The 18,621-nt window shown below is 49.3% G+C and overlaps 1 protein-coding gene across 3 annotated transcripts in view; it reads left to right on the top strand.

Moving 5' to 3' along the window:
* The window catches only part of LOC112108572 (genetic suppressor element 1), a 231,507-nt gene extending 212,886 nt beyond the window's left edge, over positions 1 to 18,621 (top strand). For all 3 annotated transcript variants that reach the window (XM_026663682.2, XM_024202760.2, XM_026663683.2), the window contains exons 9-16: positions 3,711 to 4,306; positions 7,835 to 7,947; positions 9,228 to 9,498; positions 10,685 to 10,792; positions 11,601 to 11,972; positions 14,112 to 14,393; positions 17,273 to 17,376; positions 18,360 to 18,621. In XM_026663682.2, the coding sequence (XP_026519467.1) occupies positions 3,711 to 4,306; positions 7,835 to 7,947; positions 9,228 to 9,498; positions 10,685 to 10,792; positions 11,601 to 11,972; positions 14,112 to 14,393; positions 17,273 to 17,376; positions 18,360 to 18,494 (1,981 nt within the window). In that variant the 3' untranslated portion in view covers positions 18,495 to 18,621. The remainder of the gene's footprint in view (positions 1 to 3,710; positions 4,307 to 7,834; positions 7,948 to 9,227; positions 9,499 to 10,684; positions 10,793 to 11,600; positions 11,973 to 14,111; positions 14,394 to 17,272; positions 17,377 to 18,359) is intronic.

Raw genomic sequence — 18,621 nt, 5'->3', positions numbered from 1 at the left:
TGAGAGGACGAGTCCAGATTCTTTCCAGGTCCGAGTGCTCCATCAGCGCTTCCATCTGTCAGGCGCCAGCTGAGCCCTGGGTGCAGTGGGGAGTTCAGTATGGTAGCCTGCCTTCCTGAACAGCCAGGAATCCCGGCCAGCCCCCTGCAAGCTGCATGCCAGCCTAGCCCTGCTGCGCAGCACCCCTCTCTTACCTTGCAGCGCCACGTCTGCCCTCGGCGTTGGGAGCAGGTCAGCAAATTACAAGGGGTCAGTGGGGCAAGAGCGGCACGCCGCCTCCTTCGACGCCTCCTGATGTGACTGCCCCTCTCTCTAACCCTGCCACCTTGGGGCTGATTGATGCTGGCTTTCTTGCTCTGTGGCTGAGCACTTAAGCGCTGCTGGCTCATCCAGTCATCTCTGCCACTGGATTCCATTGTCATTTTTGGGTATCAAGGGGATTAGCTAAACTAATCAGGTATAATAGGGAGCTGATTGCAGGGCTGCACAATGGTAAAGTCTCATTTCACTCTCCACTTCCACGTTCTCATCCCTCCCCAAACCCAAGCAAGTAGCTCAAGGTCACCTCCACTACATGGACCAGAATGTGTGTGCGTGGGGGCTGGGGGCTTCTTCACCCTCCACCCCTCCCCAAGTGCAGGCTGGCTGGGTGGGGAGGCTTGCATTGGGAGCGGCCACAAGGAAGCGTGTGGGTGCTAATCTGCCTTGCTCAGCAGAGGTGCTGCATCTCCCTCGAAGAGGACTCACTCATGCTTGACAATTGAGATGTCAGTCGAGCCGGTTAACGTCCATCATGACTGAATAAGAAGCCCTGCTACCTTGCCATGTCGAATTGAATGCGCATTGCTTCCCTGCCTTCTTAAAGGTCTATTAAACAAGCAGGCTGCTGTGACATGGGCCAATTTCTCCAGAGCTCTGTAGCTAGCACAGGATCGATCTATACTAGACAGGCCTATAGAGCTCATGCATGCTGGCAGGGGGAAAGCACTCTAGGTAGGAAGTGGAAGAGGCTCGTCTCCTGCTCACTGTGGGTGTCTGTACCTCTGCTTTCCACAGCTCCATGGCAGCTGCGCTATAAATTGTAGCACTGATCTGAACTTGATGCTTCAGTGCACGGAGGTCCGGGGCTCTGAAGTGGAAAACTGTTAAATGCACAGCTTCAGCGCATGAAATATTTATTCTGCTAACAGTTTTATTCCTTTGCCGGTTACTTAAGAAGGGTTTCACGGTGTCGTTCCCTTTGTGCTTCTAGAGCGCTGAGTGCCATGCCCCATCTCCTCGCCTTTGTTCAGCAGAACCTGGGCAGAGGCTGTATCTGGTGGTTTGTTTAGATGGCTAAAAAGTAGATTTACCCCCTTGGGTCCTGCGTTGGGACCCACGCAGGTAAAATGCTGCTTCTGTGCGGATCCCCACTGAACAGAGCTCCATGCGAGCACAGCAGTGCACCCACAACAATCAAGAGGCATGATCAGAGCCTTGGGCTGGAAGTAAGATATCTATAGGGGAATTGACAACTAGGGTGGGTCAAATAGCTAAACAAGCAATTGATGACTAAAAGTGCCGAGCTTCGATGGTTAAGATCCATGGGCTTGACCAGCAGGTATTTGGGGAAATGTTTGTGAATCCGAGAGTTTTTAGCCAGGTGTTTAAGAGCCAGAAAGCCTGTCCAATCTGGGCAAGAAAATACCATATCATATGACTTAGATGACCAATAACGAACCATGAATTGTTTGCAAACAGCCTTGAGTCACAACTTTGTTTTTTAGGCCAGTTGCTTATCAAATGCTTCTAAATAACAAAGCCATTGAGGGAGACTCCAGATCGGTTTGTAAATGATTCATTAACCTAAAAAGGGGGCAAAATTCAGACTAAAGCTTATGCATCAGAAAGAGAGTAACTTGATTCCTGACAAACTGGTTACATATTAAATACTCCCCAAATTATGTAGGCATTAAGGGTAACTGTGCCATCTCAGTTCTTCCCAGGTTCACTTATGCATTACCACGCAGTCTTTAATTCTGTAATCGCATCCTGCAACAGCTGATAATGGAATAGGTCTATACATAATGTGAATGCCTTCCACAGTTGTGTATTATCCACTGCAGTTAACCAAATGACCACTAGATGTCGTGCCAGTTGCATTCAGAGGCAGTCTGAAGGCCCTTTATCTGGTTATCAAGCCTTGAAGATGCAGTTTAGCAGGGAATTTTTCTTCCGTCCCAGAGTTAAATGCCTTCATAATCTGAATACCTCTTTTCCTGCTGCCATCTCTTGGCTATTCCCCTGGGAGGCCCAAGATGTGTCCTAGGGCTTGGCTACACTTGCAAGTTAGAGCGCCCTAACTCCTGAGGTGTCCACACTGGTAAGGCACTTAGAGCGTCTGGACTCCGCAGCTGGAGCGCCCCTGGTAATCCACCTCCACCTTGCTGTGCCCTGGCTGAAACGCCGGGGTGTCAGTGTGAACGATGTGTTGCATTACTGCGCTGTGATTGGCCTCTGTAAAGTCCTGAAGTCAAGTGGCCACTCTGGTCATTGTTTTGAACTGGGCTGCAGGCATGTGACTGTCCCCTTTCAAAGCTCTGTTTCTGACAGCCGGCATGCTTATCTGCTCCGGGACAAAGCAAACCATTACTGTGGAATGCTGCTGTTGCAGAGGCAGGTGTGTGTGTGTGTGTGTGTGTGTGTGTGTGTGTGTGTGTGTGTGAGGCAGGGGCTGGGGGCTGATGTCAGGGTTTCCCCCTTCCCTCGCCACTGTCTGAACTTACAAGACAGCATGCTGACACACTCTCTGCCCCCCAAAACTCACTGTCTCTCCCCTCACATACACATAACACACTCCCTGTCACGCTCCCCGACCCCATTTGAAAAGCACGCTGCAGCCACTTGCACACTAGGATAGTTACCACAATGCACTGCTCTCTGTGGCGTTGCGAGAGCTGCTAATGTGGCCACGCCCCTGCGCTTGCAGCTGACAGTGTGAACACATGGCAGCGCTTTCCCTGTTGCGGTCTCCGAGGGCTGGTTTAACTTCCCGCACTCTACATCTGCAAGTGTAGCCATAGCCTTAGTCCTTACAGGTCACGTGGTATGGTTTCCTCACCTGGAGAAATCACACCACTCTAAAGAGCTCTTAAGGCTGCATTTATCAAAGCTGAGTGTGCAAATGTGCCCATCGTTCCCACTGGGGGGGGGGAGGGTGCCAACTGGGTGACCAATGCCGACAGATGCATTAAAAAGGCCAGCAATGCAATCACCCCGTGTGGCTGTACTGATGCGGCAGTTGCTTGCGTAGATGAGGTGAGGAATTGCACATGCATTTTTGCACCTATCTTTTTTGATGATCTGGCCCTTAAAATCAAAACGAAAGCTGAATGTTTCTGGTAAAGTTCAGAAGGAAATGAGCGTGAAGCTCCCCTGTTGCTGGGGTTGCGTAGGGGCTCCCAATGCTGGTGTCAGGGGGCCCTGAAATGCACTTGCTCACATAGACCCTTTACTGAATGGGAGCCTCTCTCCCCCAGGAGCAATGTGAAAGGATGCAGATGAGCAGCATGGGAGCAGCTTCCTTTTGCGAGGTCTGCTTTGGGTGACAGTGGCAGGGCATGACTGCTATGCACTCCTCTTATTCAAGTGTCCCCCAGTGGCACCAAAATTGTTGCTTCTATGATCCTGCTGACACCTCTCTAACTTACTGTGGGTCTCTTGTTTCACAGATCAGGACCAAACCGCCATGAGCCAAGTGGCCGAGACCAACCACAGCACTTTGGAGGGCCCCCTCCGCTCATCTCTCCCAAACCTCAGCATCATCCAGTGCCCACCTCGCTCTGGAACCCTGTGTCCTTGCTGGAGAACAATATGGAGCCACGCAGGATCCAGGAGAATCACTCTCTCCATGCCCACCCTGCCCAGTACGAGCCCAGCCGACAAGCCATCCCCTTGGTGAAGGTGGAACGAGGATACTGCCCCGAGAAGCTGGACGAAGGGGCCAGAAAGAGAGAGACACTGGACAAATACCAGCCTGCCAGGGAGCCTGGGGCGTCGGAACATGGTGGGTTCTCCCATGGGCCCTTCCTGGCAGAACTGGAAAAGTCCACACAGACCATCCTTAACCAGCAGAGGGCATCGCTTTCCCAGCCGGGGCAGTTTGCTGAGGTCAGCCTGCCCAGCAAGCCTAGCTCACCTTACCGGCACCCGCTGCCTAGGGCCCACGACCCCATGTACGTTTACGACGAGTTCCTGCAGCAACACCGTAAACTAGTCAGCAAACTGGACCTGGAGGAGCGGAGGCGGAGAGAAGCCAGGGAGAAAGGTGAGTGCCTGCATTGAGGAGTCCCTTCCAGCCGCAGTGCCGCAGTAGCGCTGAACATGACATCTCACTGAGGGCTTGTCTACACAGGATGCTACTGCGCTGCGAGCCAGGGTGTGAATCTACAGCACAGTAGCTTGCTGTGCCATAACACCCTGTGCTACGGGGCACAAACAGGCCGGGAGAGTGCTTTGACTTGCTACACTTTACAAACAGTAGTAGCCAAAGCGCACTCCTGGACGGTAGATCAAACCCTGGCTCGTCGCGCAGTAACGTCCTATGTAGACAAGCTCTGAGAATAGAAACAAACTGAAGCAGTGCTAAAGGGCTGTAGCTTTGAGCAGGGGGAACTGGACAGATCAGAAGATTGGAAATGAGCTGAAGAGCCCTTAACCTCTAGAGCAAAGGCTCAAACCCAGCTGGGGTCAGCAGGGGATGAAAGTTGTGACCATCTGATGGCTGATCAGTGGCCTGCGTGAAATTATTCAGGATGGGGATATCTTAGTCCAATTCCTGTTGAACAAGTCTCTTGTCTCTCTCACTCACCCACCACCATGGCTGGCTCTCACTGGCACCCCTGTCTGTGTCCATGTAAAAGACAAAGATTGAATGGACCGTGCTCATTAGAGGGGGTTCCTCTGAGACGGGTCAAATGCAGTAGCCGGGCAGCACTGCCATTGGCCCTGCTCTGGAGATGAAGAGAGGACTGGAGTTTTCAGGGCTGTGAATCCTGCTCCAAACACAGTAAAGCAGCAGCAGCATTGTCGTGTGTGTGTGTGTGTGTGTGTGTGTGTGTGTGTGTGTGTTTCTCCAAGACAATTAAATAAGGACAATAACACCTTTGATTCTGAACAAGCCCTGGTAGTGGGGTCGTATGTCTTCCAGGGAGCTAATTGACACCTCTGCCGAGCAGACAGACCACACTGCTGTCCCCACTGCCTATGCAAATCACGCTGAACGCCAAATCAGAGCAGCTCTGTACATCCTCCGCTGCAGACATGCCCAATTAATAAATGATGAACCGAGGCTAATAAGATGGCTTTAAATATTAATAGGACTGTACAAGCAGGGATAGGAACAGAGGGAGGAGACTGCTCTGTGGTGGGGAGAGGAGGATTTGGGGCATGGGAGCTACACAGTCATTCTCTGGGCTGCTGCTGTCTCTGCTGCTGACACATGCTGTGTCTCAGATGGCTGGCTCTTGGCTCGCCGGCATGCTGCAGTTCTCTTCTATTCCCTTTTGGCACCAAACGTTCTGTTATTTCTGCTTTGCACTTGGCCCACCGCCTGCCTCTGCCCATTAACTCTTTGGAGCTAGTGGAAGCAGCTGACGGCACAATAGGCTGCTACACTGCCGTGCATGTGAGCCGTGTCTCCTGCAATGTTGGGTACTATGCCAGGGTGGCACGCTGGTCACTCCTGCAGTGCACAGATGCTTCTGCCATAAAAATGAGACACACCACTCCACCCCCTCCCTGCAGAAGGCTGCCTGGTAGTTCATGGCTTCCATGTACCCAGGAGGACATCCTTATTTGAGGCTATTCAGCGGGGCCTGAACTCCTCACTGACCTGGCTGGGCATATCCGAGAAGCTGCTTTCTTGTGACAGGCAGGGAGCAGTTACAGATCTGCAAGGTTGCAGATGTTTAATCTGAACAACTGTTGATGCTGCAGACCCAATGTGTCGCAAATTCTACACATGACTCCGAATGCTTGCGGGAGGGGCATGGGCTATCAGCCACAGTGCACTCTGGGGAAGGCCATTGGCTTCAGGGGAGCTCCTCCTCATATGCAGGGATTCTGATCTCAGCTGCAGATCAATATCCGCTCCCAGTGTATTGCTCAAGTGTGGGGTGTCAGTTTAGTTTGAGTTCCTCTATCGGCAGGGAATAATCTTGAAAGATTAGGGGTCCAGAGAAGAGCAACAAGAATGATTAAAGGTCTTGAGAACATGACCTATGAAGGAAGGCTGAAAGAATTGGGTTTGTTTAGTTTGGAAAAGAGAAGACTGAGAGGGGACATGATAGCAGTTTTCAGGTATCTAAAAGGGTGTCATAAGGAGGAGGGAGAAAACTTGTTCACCTTAGCCTCTGAGGATAGAACAAGAAGCAATGGGCTTAAACTGCAGCAAGGGAGGTCTAGGTTGGACATTAGGAAAAAGTTCCTAACTGTCAGGGTGGTTAAACACTGGAATAAATTGCCTAGGGAGGTTGTGGAATCTCCATCTCTGGAGATATTTAAGAGTAGGTTGGATAAATGTCTATCGGGGATGGTCTAGACAGTATTTGGTCCTGCCATGCGGGCAGGGGACTGGACTCGATGACCTCTCGAGGTCCCTTCCAGTCCTAGAATCTATGAATCAAGATCAGCTAATATGATCACACACGCAAGCCTATCTAAGCACACAGACACACATGCCTATTCTGCGTATTCCGTTACCATGACTGTACATCCAAATGGCCAGTGTACAATCATCGTAGTTGCACATGCAGTTGGCTGTAATAAATTGTGTCTCTAATCATGAATCCCCCTCCCATGGGATTATTTGTAGTGTGTCAAACTACTGAGCACCTCAGACAGCTGCATTTATATGAAAAACAAACCCATCACCAACCTGGGAAATTATTTCTTCTTCTCCTCCCACTCCAAACCCAAAAGGACCAAGCCCCAGGATCGACAAGCCCTGAGCCAATAGCGGTCTGAGAACTCACCAATTCGCCACTCATCAAGACTAGAAATGGGAGCTTTATCCCATTGGGAAGGGGACTTCCCAGCTTTCCATTGGGACCCACAGCACATTCTGCTAGCCTGTGACCAGTCCCAAGATTTCAGCCATTTATGTGCTATTATTCCAGAGAGAAAAGCCGTTTTGTGGTGAACTTGTAGAGGTTTATTAGTGATAATTCCCCACTTTTGCCTCCAAATCCTGGCCACTTGCCTTCCTGGTACTAAAAGCAGCTGCGCTTCCCAGGTGGAGGCTTATGAATAAAGGACCAGTGATAGCTTAAAGCCTCTTTCAAACATTTCAAAAGCAGGCTTTCTATGAGACATTTGGCACGTAGAGAATATATTCCCCACGCATCATAGATGCAACCCAAACTGCTGCCAGTCACCACGGCACCCCGTGTGGTTCAGGTAGTGACGTAGGTACATGCACACATGCCCTGGACTGTTCTTTTCCCTGTGTAATGGGCCCAGGGAGACGGACTGAAATGCACTTGTAGGCCTATTGCATGGCATGGCCTTCAGCCCCCTGAGGGTACAGCCAGCCGCTTCTGTGAATTACACAGCAGGCTGAAAACAGTTCCTGCAGGGAGTCCTTTGTCCAGTCACAAGCCCTTAGAGCTGGGCAATTCTTCCAGGCCTGCTTGCTGAGCCCTCCCGGCGTGTCACTTGGCTGGGATTCATCGCAAGCTACCCAAGTCTGAGTTGATGGAGCTCTGACGGGTTCTCTCGAGTGGGGTGGGGGGGGAGGGAGCTGTCTGTCCCGCCTCTTGGCCTCACCGTCCCACTTTGCGTCTCTCACGCACAGGCTATTACTATGACCTGGATGACTCCTACGACGAGAGTGATGAGGAGGAAGTGAGAGCCCATCTCCGGTGCGTTGCCGAGCAGCCCCCGCTGAAACTGGATACTTCCTCGGAGGTATGCCAGCTGTCTGATCCTGCTGAGGTTACTCTTGAGCCTTTGTGGCCAGTCCTATGGGTGAGGTGCCCTGAGCCAGCTCAGACTCTATATGGTCACTGGGCATTATGGGGCAGAGCAGCCTAGGATACAACTATGGTATGTTTCTAGCCCAGGAGTACCATTGAGGACACTGTGGCTTTGCTCTGTATAGATTCTCAGACCTTTCCCACTGCAGAGATAAGTAAGTAGCAGCAGCAGGAGGCAAGCCACAACGAAGGGGCCCAGTGAAAGGATGGAAGGGGTGTTTTCAGACAAGGAAGGTGACTGGACGAGGTGGAAAGATACAGTGAGGGGGTTTCAGAGAGTTGATGCAGAGGAGAGACTGAGCTTTTCTCAGCTCGGAAAAGGGGCTGTAGGATCATCCTCCTCTCACCGCCTCACTGTACCCGAGGCTTAGCCATGGCTTGCTTAGCCCGTTGCCAGCCTTTGGAAGAGGGCCTCTATTAATGTGTAGCCCACTGCACTAATCAGCTTCACAGCATTTCACCAACATTAACTAACCTGTGTGAGACAGGAGAATGAGGATTTATTACCCCATCGGGCAGATGGAGAAACTGAGGCAGGGAGGTAAAGTGACTTGCTTGGGGCCATAGAGAGAGACAGTGTCCGAGCCATAACCTTCCCTTACCCTTAGTCTGTTTGTGTCTTCAAATTGCAAGTCCTTCGGGGCAGGGGTTGTCTCTTTACTGTGTCTATACAGCACCTAACACAATGGGGCCTCAATCCCGACTGGGGGCCTTGGTCCTACCATACTATAAATATTTAATAACAACAACAGGAGGAGGAGTGCTCGGAAGTCTGCCTTCCAGTCCCATGTCTAGACCGCTAGCCTGTAGCTCTCTTATCTGAACAAGCACAGTGGTGCACTTTCCATGCTCCCTGCTGACAGGCTGAATTGTCTTCAGCATTTAGGTTGGCCACCAATCCTGTCCCCTTTCCGGATGGCTTATACATCTGTGGTTTGGGAGGAACTGAACAGCTCATTCTCTGTTTAAAAGACGCTGGGTTTCCCGTGCCATTGATTTTAGTATTATGGATTCCTTTCCAGACTGCGTAAGCGTCCCCAGAAAGCAGTGTGGTGTACATGGAATTATACCCCCATGAACCTAGCTAGATAGAGAGAAGTATATGACAGGGAAACATGACAGCAGCAGGTTCTTCACTGTTCAGCTGAAGAAAAGTCCCACTGAGCTTTGAAACTACTCATTTATGTGGCTCTTCCCATTGCCAAACTCCAGAAATTGGAGTTCCTGCAGCTTTTTGGCCTGACCACCCAGCAGCAGAAGGAGGAGCTGCTGACTCAGAAGAGGAGGAAGAGGCGGAGGATGCTGAGGGAGAGGAGTCCATCCCCTCCCACAGTCCAGAACAAACGTCGGACGCCCTCACCGCGGCTCCCACTCTCCACGCGCTACAGCCCCGACGAAATGAACAACAGCCCCAACTTCGAGGAGAAGAAGAGGTTCCTGACCATCTTCAACCTGACTCACATCAGCGCAGAGAAAAGGAAAGGTACGGCTTGATCCGTGCAGGCCAGTGGGGAGGGATGTGGTGTGTTGGATTCTGCAGATGACGTTCTAGGTACATATACAGCCCTGTCACTATGGTATGAGTGAAAGGAGGGGGAGCTCACAACGCTGGTGGCCATGGGCTTTAGAGCAGCACTAGGAGAAATGTCTCAATTCCATGAACTTGTGTGTCACAACATGGTGATGGTCTTTTGCCCTGTGATGATGCATTGCCTCATGGTGCTGTGACTTCCCTCCCCACCCCTACACACAGCACCCCTAGGGTTTGATTTTCAGAAGTGCTGAGCACCCCCAGTTCCATTAGTCAGGGGGAGCTGCAGGTTCTCAGCACCTCTGCAAGGCAGGTCCTGAACTTCTGGGACAAGTGACACTAGTCTGAGTTGAAGATGCCCACTTAACTCTTGATTTCAAGGTTTTCATTCTGCTGCAGGCTGGTTAGAGCTGCTTTGCTTCATCGGTAGATCCAGCCTGCCCTGTTCCTGATCTGTGCTTTGGTTGTGGTGAGCAAAATGAGGGCATTTTCCACTGCCCAGGAATGAAACCCTTTGGTGCTGGGGCATCCCCAGCTAGTGTGATAAAAATGGGCATCCAAAGGAATGTTTAATTTGCAATCCAGTTGTGAGCCTAAACACATGAATGCCATCTCTCCCATGACCTGGCATGCAACCCGTCAGCAGCCTGGTGGGAATCTGCCCAGTGCTGCAAGAGAGTAGCATGGCTCCATTGGCCAGGTAGCCACCCCCTCCCCGGAGCCAACACACAGGGCCGTTCGTGTCCTGTTGTTCAACAGGTTTGGATAGATCAGCTAAGCTGATACAGGAAGCATCCTTAACCCCGTGCTCACCACCACCACCCGGATTATGGACAGTGCCGTATGCTGCTGAGTGGGCACAAGCAGTGACGTCCTACTAGTTCAGCAAAATGCCCATTGCAGGCTCTGATTCGTAGCGACTGCAAAATCAGTTGCTGTTCCTTTGCTGCCTTTGTGCCCTGTGCTGGCCAAGTGCCATGTTCGTGTCTGTGTGCTGTAACTCCAGTGAGACTAATTTCCCATGTATGCACTTGCAAAGCCAAAAGCTGCCCTTGTGCTGTCTGCTTGCGGCATCTTCCTACTTATCTCTGCTCCAATGGGCAAAGGCTGCACTAAATCTCAGCTTCCCACCCTGCAGATAAAGAGAAACTGGTGGAAATGCTCCATGCCATGAAGCAGAAAAGTGTGACGGCAGCAGTGGTGGTGAAAAGCTCCCCGCGGGACAGTCCCAGTCTCACCCCAGCTGGTAAGTAGCAGGGCAGAGGAGCTGACGGGGGGGAGAAAAGTGGGATGGAGCGGATGGACAGACCTCCATGGTGCTCCTGAGAATTGGATCATAGGGACTAAAGAGTGAGCACCTAGTGGGCCTGATAATCCTCGTACTTTGACTGGTTTTACTTTGATGTCAGTGAAATTACACCAGCATGAGCGAGAGGGGAGCTGGGTCCAACCAATAACCTCTTCATAACTGAACTGGATAAAATGGGCAACATTCACCTGTCATTCTGCCCATTGCCCCCTCCTCCAAAGACAGACAGGTGGCTTTCACAGTACCTGGCTAATGCAGAGTTTGTTGAAGTGATGGAGGGGGGAGGGTCAGGCCTGTTGCAGGCTTGGTGTTGAAACACTTCCTGGGGCAGATTTTCAAAGGGCCTCTACAGCATGTGCAGAGCCTAGTTGGGGTGCCCTGGGGGAGAGTTGTGCACAGTCATGGGCCAGACAGTCCAAGGTGCAGTGAACTGATCTGCAGCTGCAACGTCTGCTGGGGTTTTTTTAGAGGTCCTTTAGCATTACAGGCCCACCTGACAGTTGGCACAGGATTTCTCTTCCAGCCCCAGCCAGCTGGAGGAAGATCTATCCCGTGCTGTGTGAATGGACCTTCTTCTAGAAAACAGCAAATCAACCAAAGAGTAGTGTGAGAGCCTTCCCCAGAGCCATGATGTGTCCGGCCATTCAGTAACGCCTCAGGGAACGCAGGGACATTCGAATCAAGCATCTCATCCGAATCAGTCCCAAGCACCACTAGTAACTCTGTTATGTTTTATTTCCCAAAGAGCTCCAGGTGCAGCAATTTCCTGTGGATTCAGATAAACCTGTTGGTATCACCGCCTCCTTGCCAGACACTCAAAAGACATCAGAGCCCAGCCGATTAGAACAGCTGAGACCGCACGAGCTCCAGAGGGCCAAGGAACCAGCTCCGGTCTCTGCTGAGAAGCCCAGGCTGAACGATGGGCACACCGGGAAGAAGAGCCTGAGCATATTCAATTATGTCAGGGGCCCTTTGCCTAAGGACATCCCGGTGCCACTCTCTCACAGCATGAATGGGAAGAATAAGCCATGGGAGCCCTTCATAGCTGAGGAATTTGCACATCAGTTTCACGAGTCTGTGCTGCAGTCCACACAGAAAGCATTGCAGAAGCACAAAGGTAATGGGACAGACCCAGAGGGGAAATGGAGGGGGAGACAGCAACAGTATATGTGTACAAATAAGAGCACTGTACTGAAGCCTCAATGAGGCTTCCATCTAAGCTCTAAAGCAAGTGTCCACACTTTTGCACATGTAAGATTCTGCACGCACACTTTTTTCCTCACCTGAGTTTTAGCACGTGCAGATCCTGAATAGAGGCCAAACTTTATTTGCTTGTACAATGTCAGGTATTTAGACATCAAAACCTCCAGTTTGTGTACACAAAGGACATCTGCACATATACATGGCAGTTTGTGTGCACAAAAAACCTAGACCTGAAATAAAAGTGCGTGCAAAACTTGTGCATGTAAAAATGCGGGAGTTCGTTTAGAAAATCTGGCTGTTGGTACAGATATAATGACAGTAATTCCCCAGCCAGCCATGCTTTTGTCTCTTACGTGTTCTAGAAAAAAAGTTTTAGAAATGACCATTATGGGAAGGGAGAAAAGCACATCTGACTGCCAGCCATGTGGGTACTCAATGTAAGCATGAAGCACAACCTGTTTCTGGAAATTATGAATACATCTGTGCTTTCCCATCACTGAAACAGCCTGAACAATTACAGTAGGAGGTAAAAATATGGGAACTTCATGAGAGGCACTGAAAATATGGCTCACGCACTGAAAAGCTCATTAATTTCAGTGGGCAGAAGTAAAGTTACTACAGTGTGTAGGGAGCAGCTGTTAACAGAAAATTAAAAAGAAGTATTAAGAAAGCAGAGAGGAGCAGCATACAAAAAATGTAGACAGTACGGGGCCATAAATGTATGCAATGACTGGCTCAGAGAGCCATTAAAATCTACTGAAGACATCTCCAACACTGAGGAAGAAAAGTTAATCTTATAGACAAATTAATAACCCAAGGGCAGCACATTTGTTAATGCAACCTGATCAAAAATGTTTTTAAATAAGAAGCCTATTTTAAGGACACACATTCAGTGATTAGGTCACTTGACTGACAGGCAAGAGACCGGCACTCTAGTCCCAACTCTGCCACTGACCTGCTGTATGACCTAGGAAAAACTTTTTCTCTAGGAGAGTGGTGAAGCACTGGAATGGGTTACCTAGGGAGGTGGTGGAATCTCCTTCCTTAGAGGTTTTTTAAGGTCAGGCTTGACAAAGCCCTGGCTGGGATGATTTGGTTGGGAATTGGTCCTGCTTTGAGCAGGGGGTTGGACTAGATGACCTCCTGAGGTCCCTTCCAACCCTGATATTCTATGATTCTACGGCAAGTCACATCATTTCTCTGCACTTCTGTTGTTCCTCCTGCCCTGTCTCTTATCTTGCCAGTTAGGATCTCCCCCTAAAGAGCTTAGGGGCCACTAGGCGCTACTGTAATACACAAAATAGTTGTAGCATTTTAGAAAAGCAGTAACATATTTCCAGGCGTGTGTGCCATCAGGAGAGGGTGAGGATTAGAGAAGGATTGTGAAAAGAGTTTTCTTGCACTCACTGCACCTTCTGTTACAAAGGGTGTGCAAGGGAATTTGCAGCCTTGCATTTGGCATTCTCTTCACACTGATGCAAGTGCATAGAGTTCAGTCACTCATCCTTTTTAGATTTATCAACCAGTGTGATTCCACATGGGCTGCCCGGACAGTCAGGGTCAGACTGTTCCTCGCAAGCAGGGAGACAGAGAATTCTAATCAGACACTAGTGGCCAGGTGATCCACACCCCAGCTCCCACACTCCTCTTGTCTCCAGCAAATGAGGAGTCAAGCTTCTTAGCCTTTGTGGCTGCCTGGTACAGTAACCAGACACTGCTACGAATCTGATTGTCAGTGGAGCTTCAACACCTGGCCCCCACTTGTGCATGTCCACCTGTGTGCATAGGTGTTAGTGCAGAGCAGGTGCATGCACACGGATGGAGGCAAGGGTTGGAAAATCAGTCCTAATATACTTCATTGCAGGACATGCTTTGACACCCAGAAATTAGGCTGATCGCAGGTGGTAGCTGTGGAATTAGCTCATGTAGACTATCCGCGCTGGCCCGGGCCTTGAGATGTTTTCCAGTATGTGCCCTGTTTAGTTTGAAATGTCTTCTGAGGACATAAGAAGTCGTCTTTTCTGATTGTTTTCTGTTCCTGTCTTGCTTTCAGGAAGTGCAGCAGCACTTACTGCAGAGCAGAACCACAAAATTGACACCTCTATCCATTACAACATTCCTGAGCTTCAGACCTCAAGCAGGGTCCAGCTGCCTCAACAGAATGGGCAGCAAGACACCCCACTGGCACGAAAGGGGCTCATCCCACCCGAACAGGACAAGGACTCTGACTCAGAGGGGGAGGAGGAGGAGGAGGAGGAGGAAGACGAGGAGTACCCTAGACCTAAATGGCAGGGGATTGAGGCAATCTTCGAAGCTTATCAGGAACATATAGAAGGTAAGGGAAAAGGATTACAAATGGGACATCAAGGCGATTTCAAGCCCTCCTGTCACCTTGAGGTCTCAGTCCTATAAATGACAGTGTGGTATTTCTGCTACCATCTCAGAGGGTGCTCACATCACTACATTTTCTGTAATGTAAGAGGAGAAGGTGGAATTTTGGTGAAACTTCCAACTTCAACCTCAGCTGGAGTGGAGAAGGAATAGCAGGCTACTGCTGTCCCTGTTGCTGCAGTTGCTTGCTTGACTGTGCTCTCTCAATACTGAAGGGTTGTCTCTCTGATAATGATAAGAACTGCTCTGTGCCTATTAGTTTCCAAGAGCACTGGGTTCGAGCCTTGGCTCTGCCATCGACCCATTGGGACCTTGGGCATGTTACTCTGTGCTTTAGTTTCCTGATCCGTACCATGGGGATTAAAAACAGATCAGTCTCACAGGTGAGGCAAATTTATTCACATCTGTCGAGCACTTTAAGATCCTCCGACGGGAAGGGGCTGTGGAAAAGCATAAGGCTGTTAATTAGCAGAGGATAGACATAAAGGCGACAGGTGTGTATGAAAATTCATTAATACGACCCAGCACCTTAGAGCAGTGTCTGTAAGGCTGCACAGCGAAATGGAGTCTGGATTCAAGAGCGCAAAACCCCTTGATGTTTTTCTCCTTAGTCTCCTGCTTTATATTCTTGAAATGTGTCTAAAAATAACCCCGCTGATGCACCGCCTCAAGCTGGCAATGGAGATGCCATACAGGTGTCAAACGGTGACCTGGCGCACCCTCCACTGTGCCCCAAAACAATCAGATAGCTCAGCCACTGGCATGCGCTGCACCCAAGGGGCTGTGAGTCATTTTCTTTTGAACAACACTTCACTTAAGGGCTGTCAGTCTCATCTGTGGAGAGAGACACTTTAGGAATTACAACACAGCTAATTACCAAATGGCGAGCTGGAGCCAAGTCTCAGGAAAACACAAATGCAGATTGATCACCAAGTCTTTCCCTAATTTATTGCAGTTATAAATACATGTGTAGGCTGCAACTCAGAGTCTGAAATAGGATTGGGGCATCTTTTACCATTATTGGTGAATCTAATTTAATCTGTTTTCCACAGCACCTATCTCTGTGGTATCCACCTGATTCTCCAGCTCTTAAGACTCAGGTGTTTGTTCATGCCACTGCAATTAGTCCTCCGTGATTAGATGGTTATCAAAAATACACAGCAACCTTTCAGCGTCAATACAGCTGGCTAACCTATGAACACCTATGAATGCTCTACACATTCAATGCTGCACAAATTTTGCTACATGCTGTTTTACTTTCCGGCGCGCTGATTATTCTTTGTGTTCTTGATAAGACGATAGAAATATTGAACAGCTTCCAGTGGATCAGCTGCTTTAGGTTCCCCTCTCGTTTTATCACGGCAATAAATCCTTTGTTAGTGTGCAAGACCCAATAATGTTTCTGATACCCTGGAAGTTAATTACATCTCACGTACTCAGATCCTTATGAATACAGTTTAAATTGTCTTTTAGAAAACTGAAAGGTGCTGTTAGCTTTCTCAAAGGAGCTTCGGCAGTGTTTTTTCCATAAGCTGCGGACCCTTTATTTGACATCAGGCTGTCTTGCAGATCAGTTCTTACTTTCCTTTAGAACATGATTATACTAGTTTGCATTCCTGAGAGCCTTTCATCTTGGAGGATCCCAAAGTATTTCACCAACAGCACCACTATAATGTAGCTACCTCTGCCATGGGTGGTGGTAGTCATCTGGCTCAAAGCAGGCTGCGCATGGAAGGAGGGGTTTTGGACAGGAGTACAGTCCTGCCTTAGGAAAAGTGGTATTGGATGGTTAAACTCCACACAGAGCAGAGTCTCTGTTTAAAGTGTGGAGTCAGAAAAATGACAGGGGGAAATGGACCTCTCTCAACAGCTCTGCTCCCTGTATATATTCGGACTCTTGTCTGATGCCATAATAAGCTTTTACTCCTGTTAGCCTTGCAGAGGCAACAGAGCTGTGGGAGAGGAACCTGGATGCTATGTTTTGGCTCACCCATCAATAGAATCTTTGTTCCAGCTGCAGAGCCTGTTCTCCATTCCCATGGTATTTAGGCACCTAGTTGATGATGCACAAGCAATAAAGAACCCAGCTTGTCTCTCAGATCCTAGGCTGTATTTGCATGACTGGCAGTTAAAAAAAAATCCTTCCTTTATGCAAACTGAGCACATTTGAAATCAATGGAAGATAGGAGCCTAAACACCTTTAGGAGCTGGGCCTACATTCTGAAGAGGCGGTAAGTCTGGAACCAGCACCATGCTGCATTCTAGAGGCACTGTAGACTGCCTGGAATTTATTTTAATCTACTTGGGAAGGGCAGAGTTAATCCTGCTGGAATAGGAGAGAATTTGGCAAGAAGTATCCTGCCTTAACTTTTTACAGATCTGTCCAGTGTGCCAGTGCTTGGTTTAAAGAATGCCAGCGGTCATGTCTGGTGAATGCACAAATGAACACCTTAGGAACATTGCAGCATGGTGCACAAATTTTAGGAAAAAGGCCAAGATATGGAGGACTCTTCCATCCATGAGGTTATGTAGTTTGCTGCGCAGTTGATCATTGGCTACAGTGGTGGTGTCCTTAATCTCCATGACATGATATGGTGAGAACATTTCAGTAGTGGTGGATGAAGGTTGCGAGGTCCATGCTGGAGCAGACTGGCACGTCTGACATCTTACCTCTGGCAGTGACCTTCTGAGGTTTCAGAAGGCCAACATCAAGGGTGAGAATTCAGGAGCCTGGTGTGGGAAAGACTAGCCAGACCAGAGATGCTATTAGCCAAATAGTCTGATGATACCATGCAAGGCTGATTGTTTCTCATTTGCTTGCAGAACAAAACCTGGAACGCCAAGTGTTGCAGACACAGTGCCGACGGCTGGAGGCCCAGCATTACAGTCTCAGTCTGACTGCAGAGCAGCTGTCACACAGCATGGCGGTGAGCGATAGACACTTTGACATGCTCGGGGGGGGAGGGGGGGCGAACCTACTGGAACCCCAGTAGAGGAAAATTGGAGTCTGCCCTTGGGAATGTGCCGGTGAGGACAAGAGAACCAACACATGACACGTGTAGTCGTGTTGCTTATTGCACTATTGGAAGCACTCAGACACTATGGTGATGAGTGTGGTGTAAAAACCTGTATAGAATAGCATGCTTCTCAGATGACCTACTGCCCATTTGTTTACAGCATCTTCTGGAATAAAAATGCACTAGCAAGTATCATGCAGACAGGGTCACTGTAAGCAGCATGACCCTGGTAGCAAGGAAAGGAGACCCATCCAGAGTCTGTGCAAACCTATAAACAACTTGTAGGGCAGAACTGCTCCCCTGTGATTCTCTGTGCTCGTTCAGTGCCCCCACCATCACTGGGAATTCAGCATGTGCAGGGCAGTAGGTTTATTATAACACTTGCCATGTAGGATTTTTTAAATGCAGCAGTACAAGTTTTGCCATCCCTTTTAGTTTCCTGTCTGGCCCAATGAAAAGCTGGCTGCAGGGTTCCCCACCTCTGCACCACAGGAAAAAGACATGGGCCGGCTCCAGCCAAGGCTGGATGTCAGGATCTCCATTCTTAGGGCAGGAGCTTTGAGGCAGTAGGGTGGACAAATGTAAGAAGGAACAGTGCTGAGAAAAATACAGATGCCACAAAGTTTGAGGAAAACATGTGGGTCTGATTCCGAGCTCACTTACTCAGGGGAAACTCAACGGGACTACCCCAGCATGATTGAAAATCAGCTCTTCTGATTTGATCCAACTTTGCTGTCATTTCCATCTGCCCACCAAACCACCCAAATGTTGATTGCAACAAACCCAGTGGCCTGCCCCTGCAGAAGAGCATAATATATCCCCCATAGATGCACACGCTGGAGAGAGGTGTCAATGTCCCCTTTTTCACTTTGTTTTTTCCTATTCCCTTACAGGAACTAAGGAACCAGAAGCAGAAGATTGTCTCGGAAAGGGAGCGACTTCAGGCCGAACTAGATCACTTGAGAAAGTGCCTTGCGTTGCCTGCAATGCAGTGGTCTAGGGGTTATTTCAAGGGATATCCCAGGTGACGCTCCCTTGCACTAGGCTGAACATATAGTATAGAAATAATAATCTATTTTATTACCTTGAATATTTAATATTTTTCACTGGGAGGTTTGAAGCTAAAATATAAATGGAGAATGTGCCATGCATGGA

The sequence above is a fragment of the Terrapene carolina genome, unplaced genomic scaffold (assembly GCF_002925995.2).
Source record: "Terrapene carolina triunguis isolate 2854851 unplaced genomic scaffold, T_m_triunguis-2.0 Scaffold33891, whole genome shotgun sequence".
NCBI lineage: Eukaryota > Metazoa > Chordata > Testudines > Emydidae > Terrapene > Terrapene triunguis.
The sequence above is the reverse complement of the archived record's forward strand: the minus strand, read 5'-3'. Positions and strand labels throughout refer to the sequence as shown.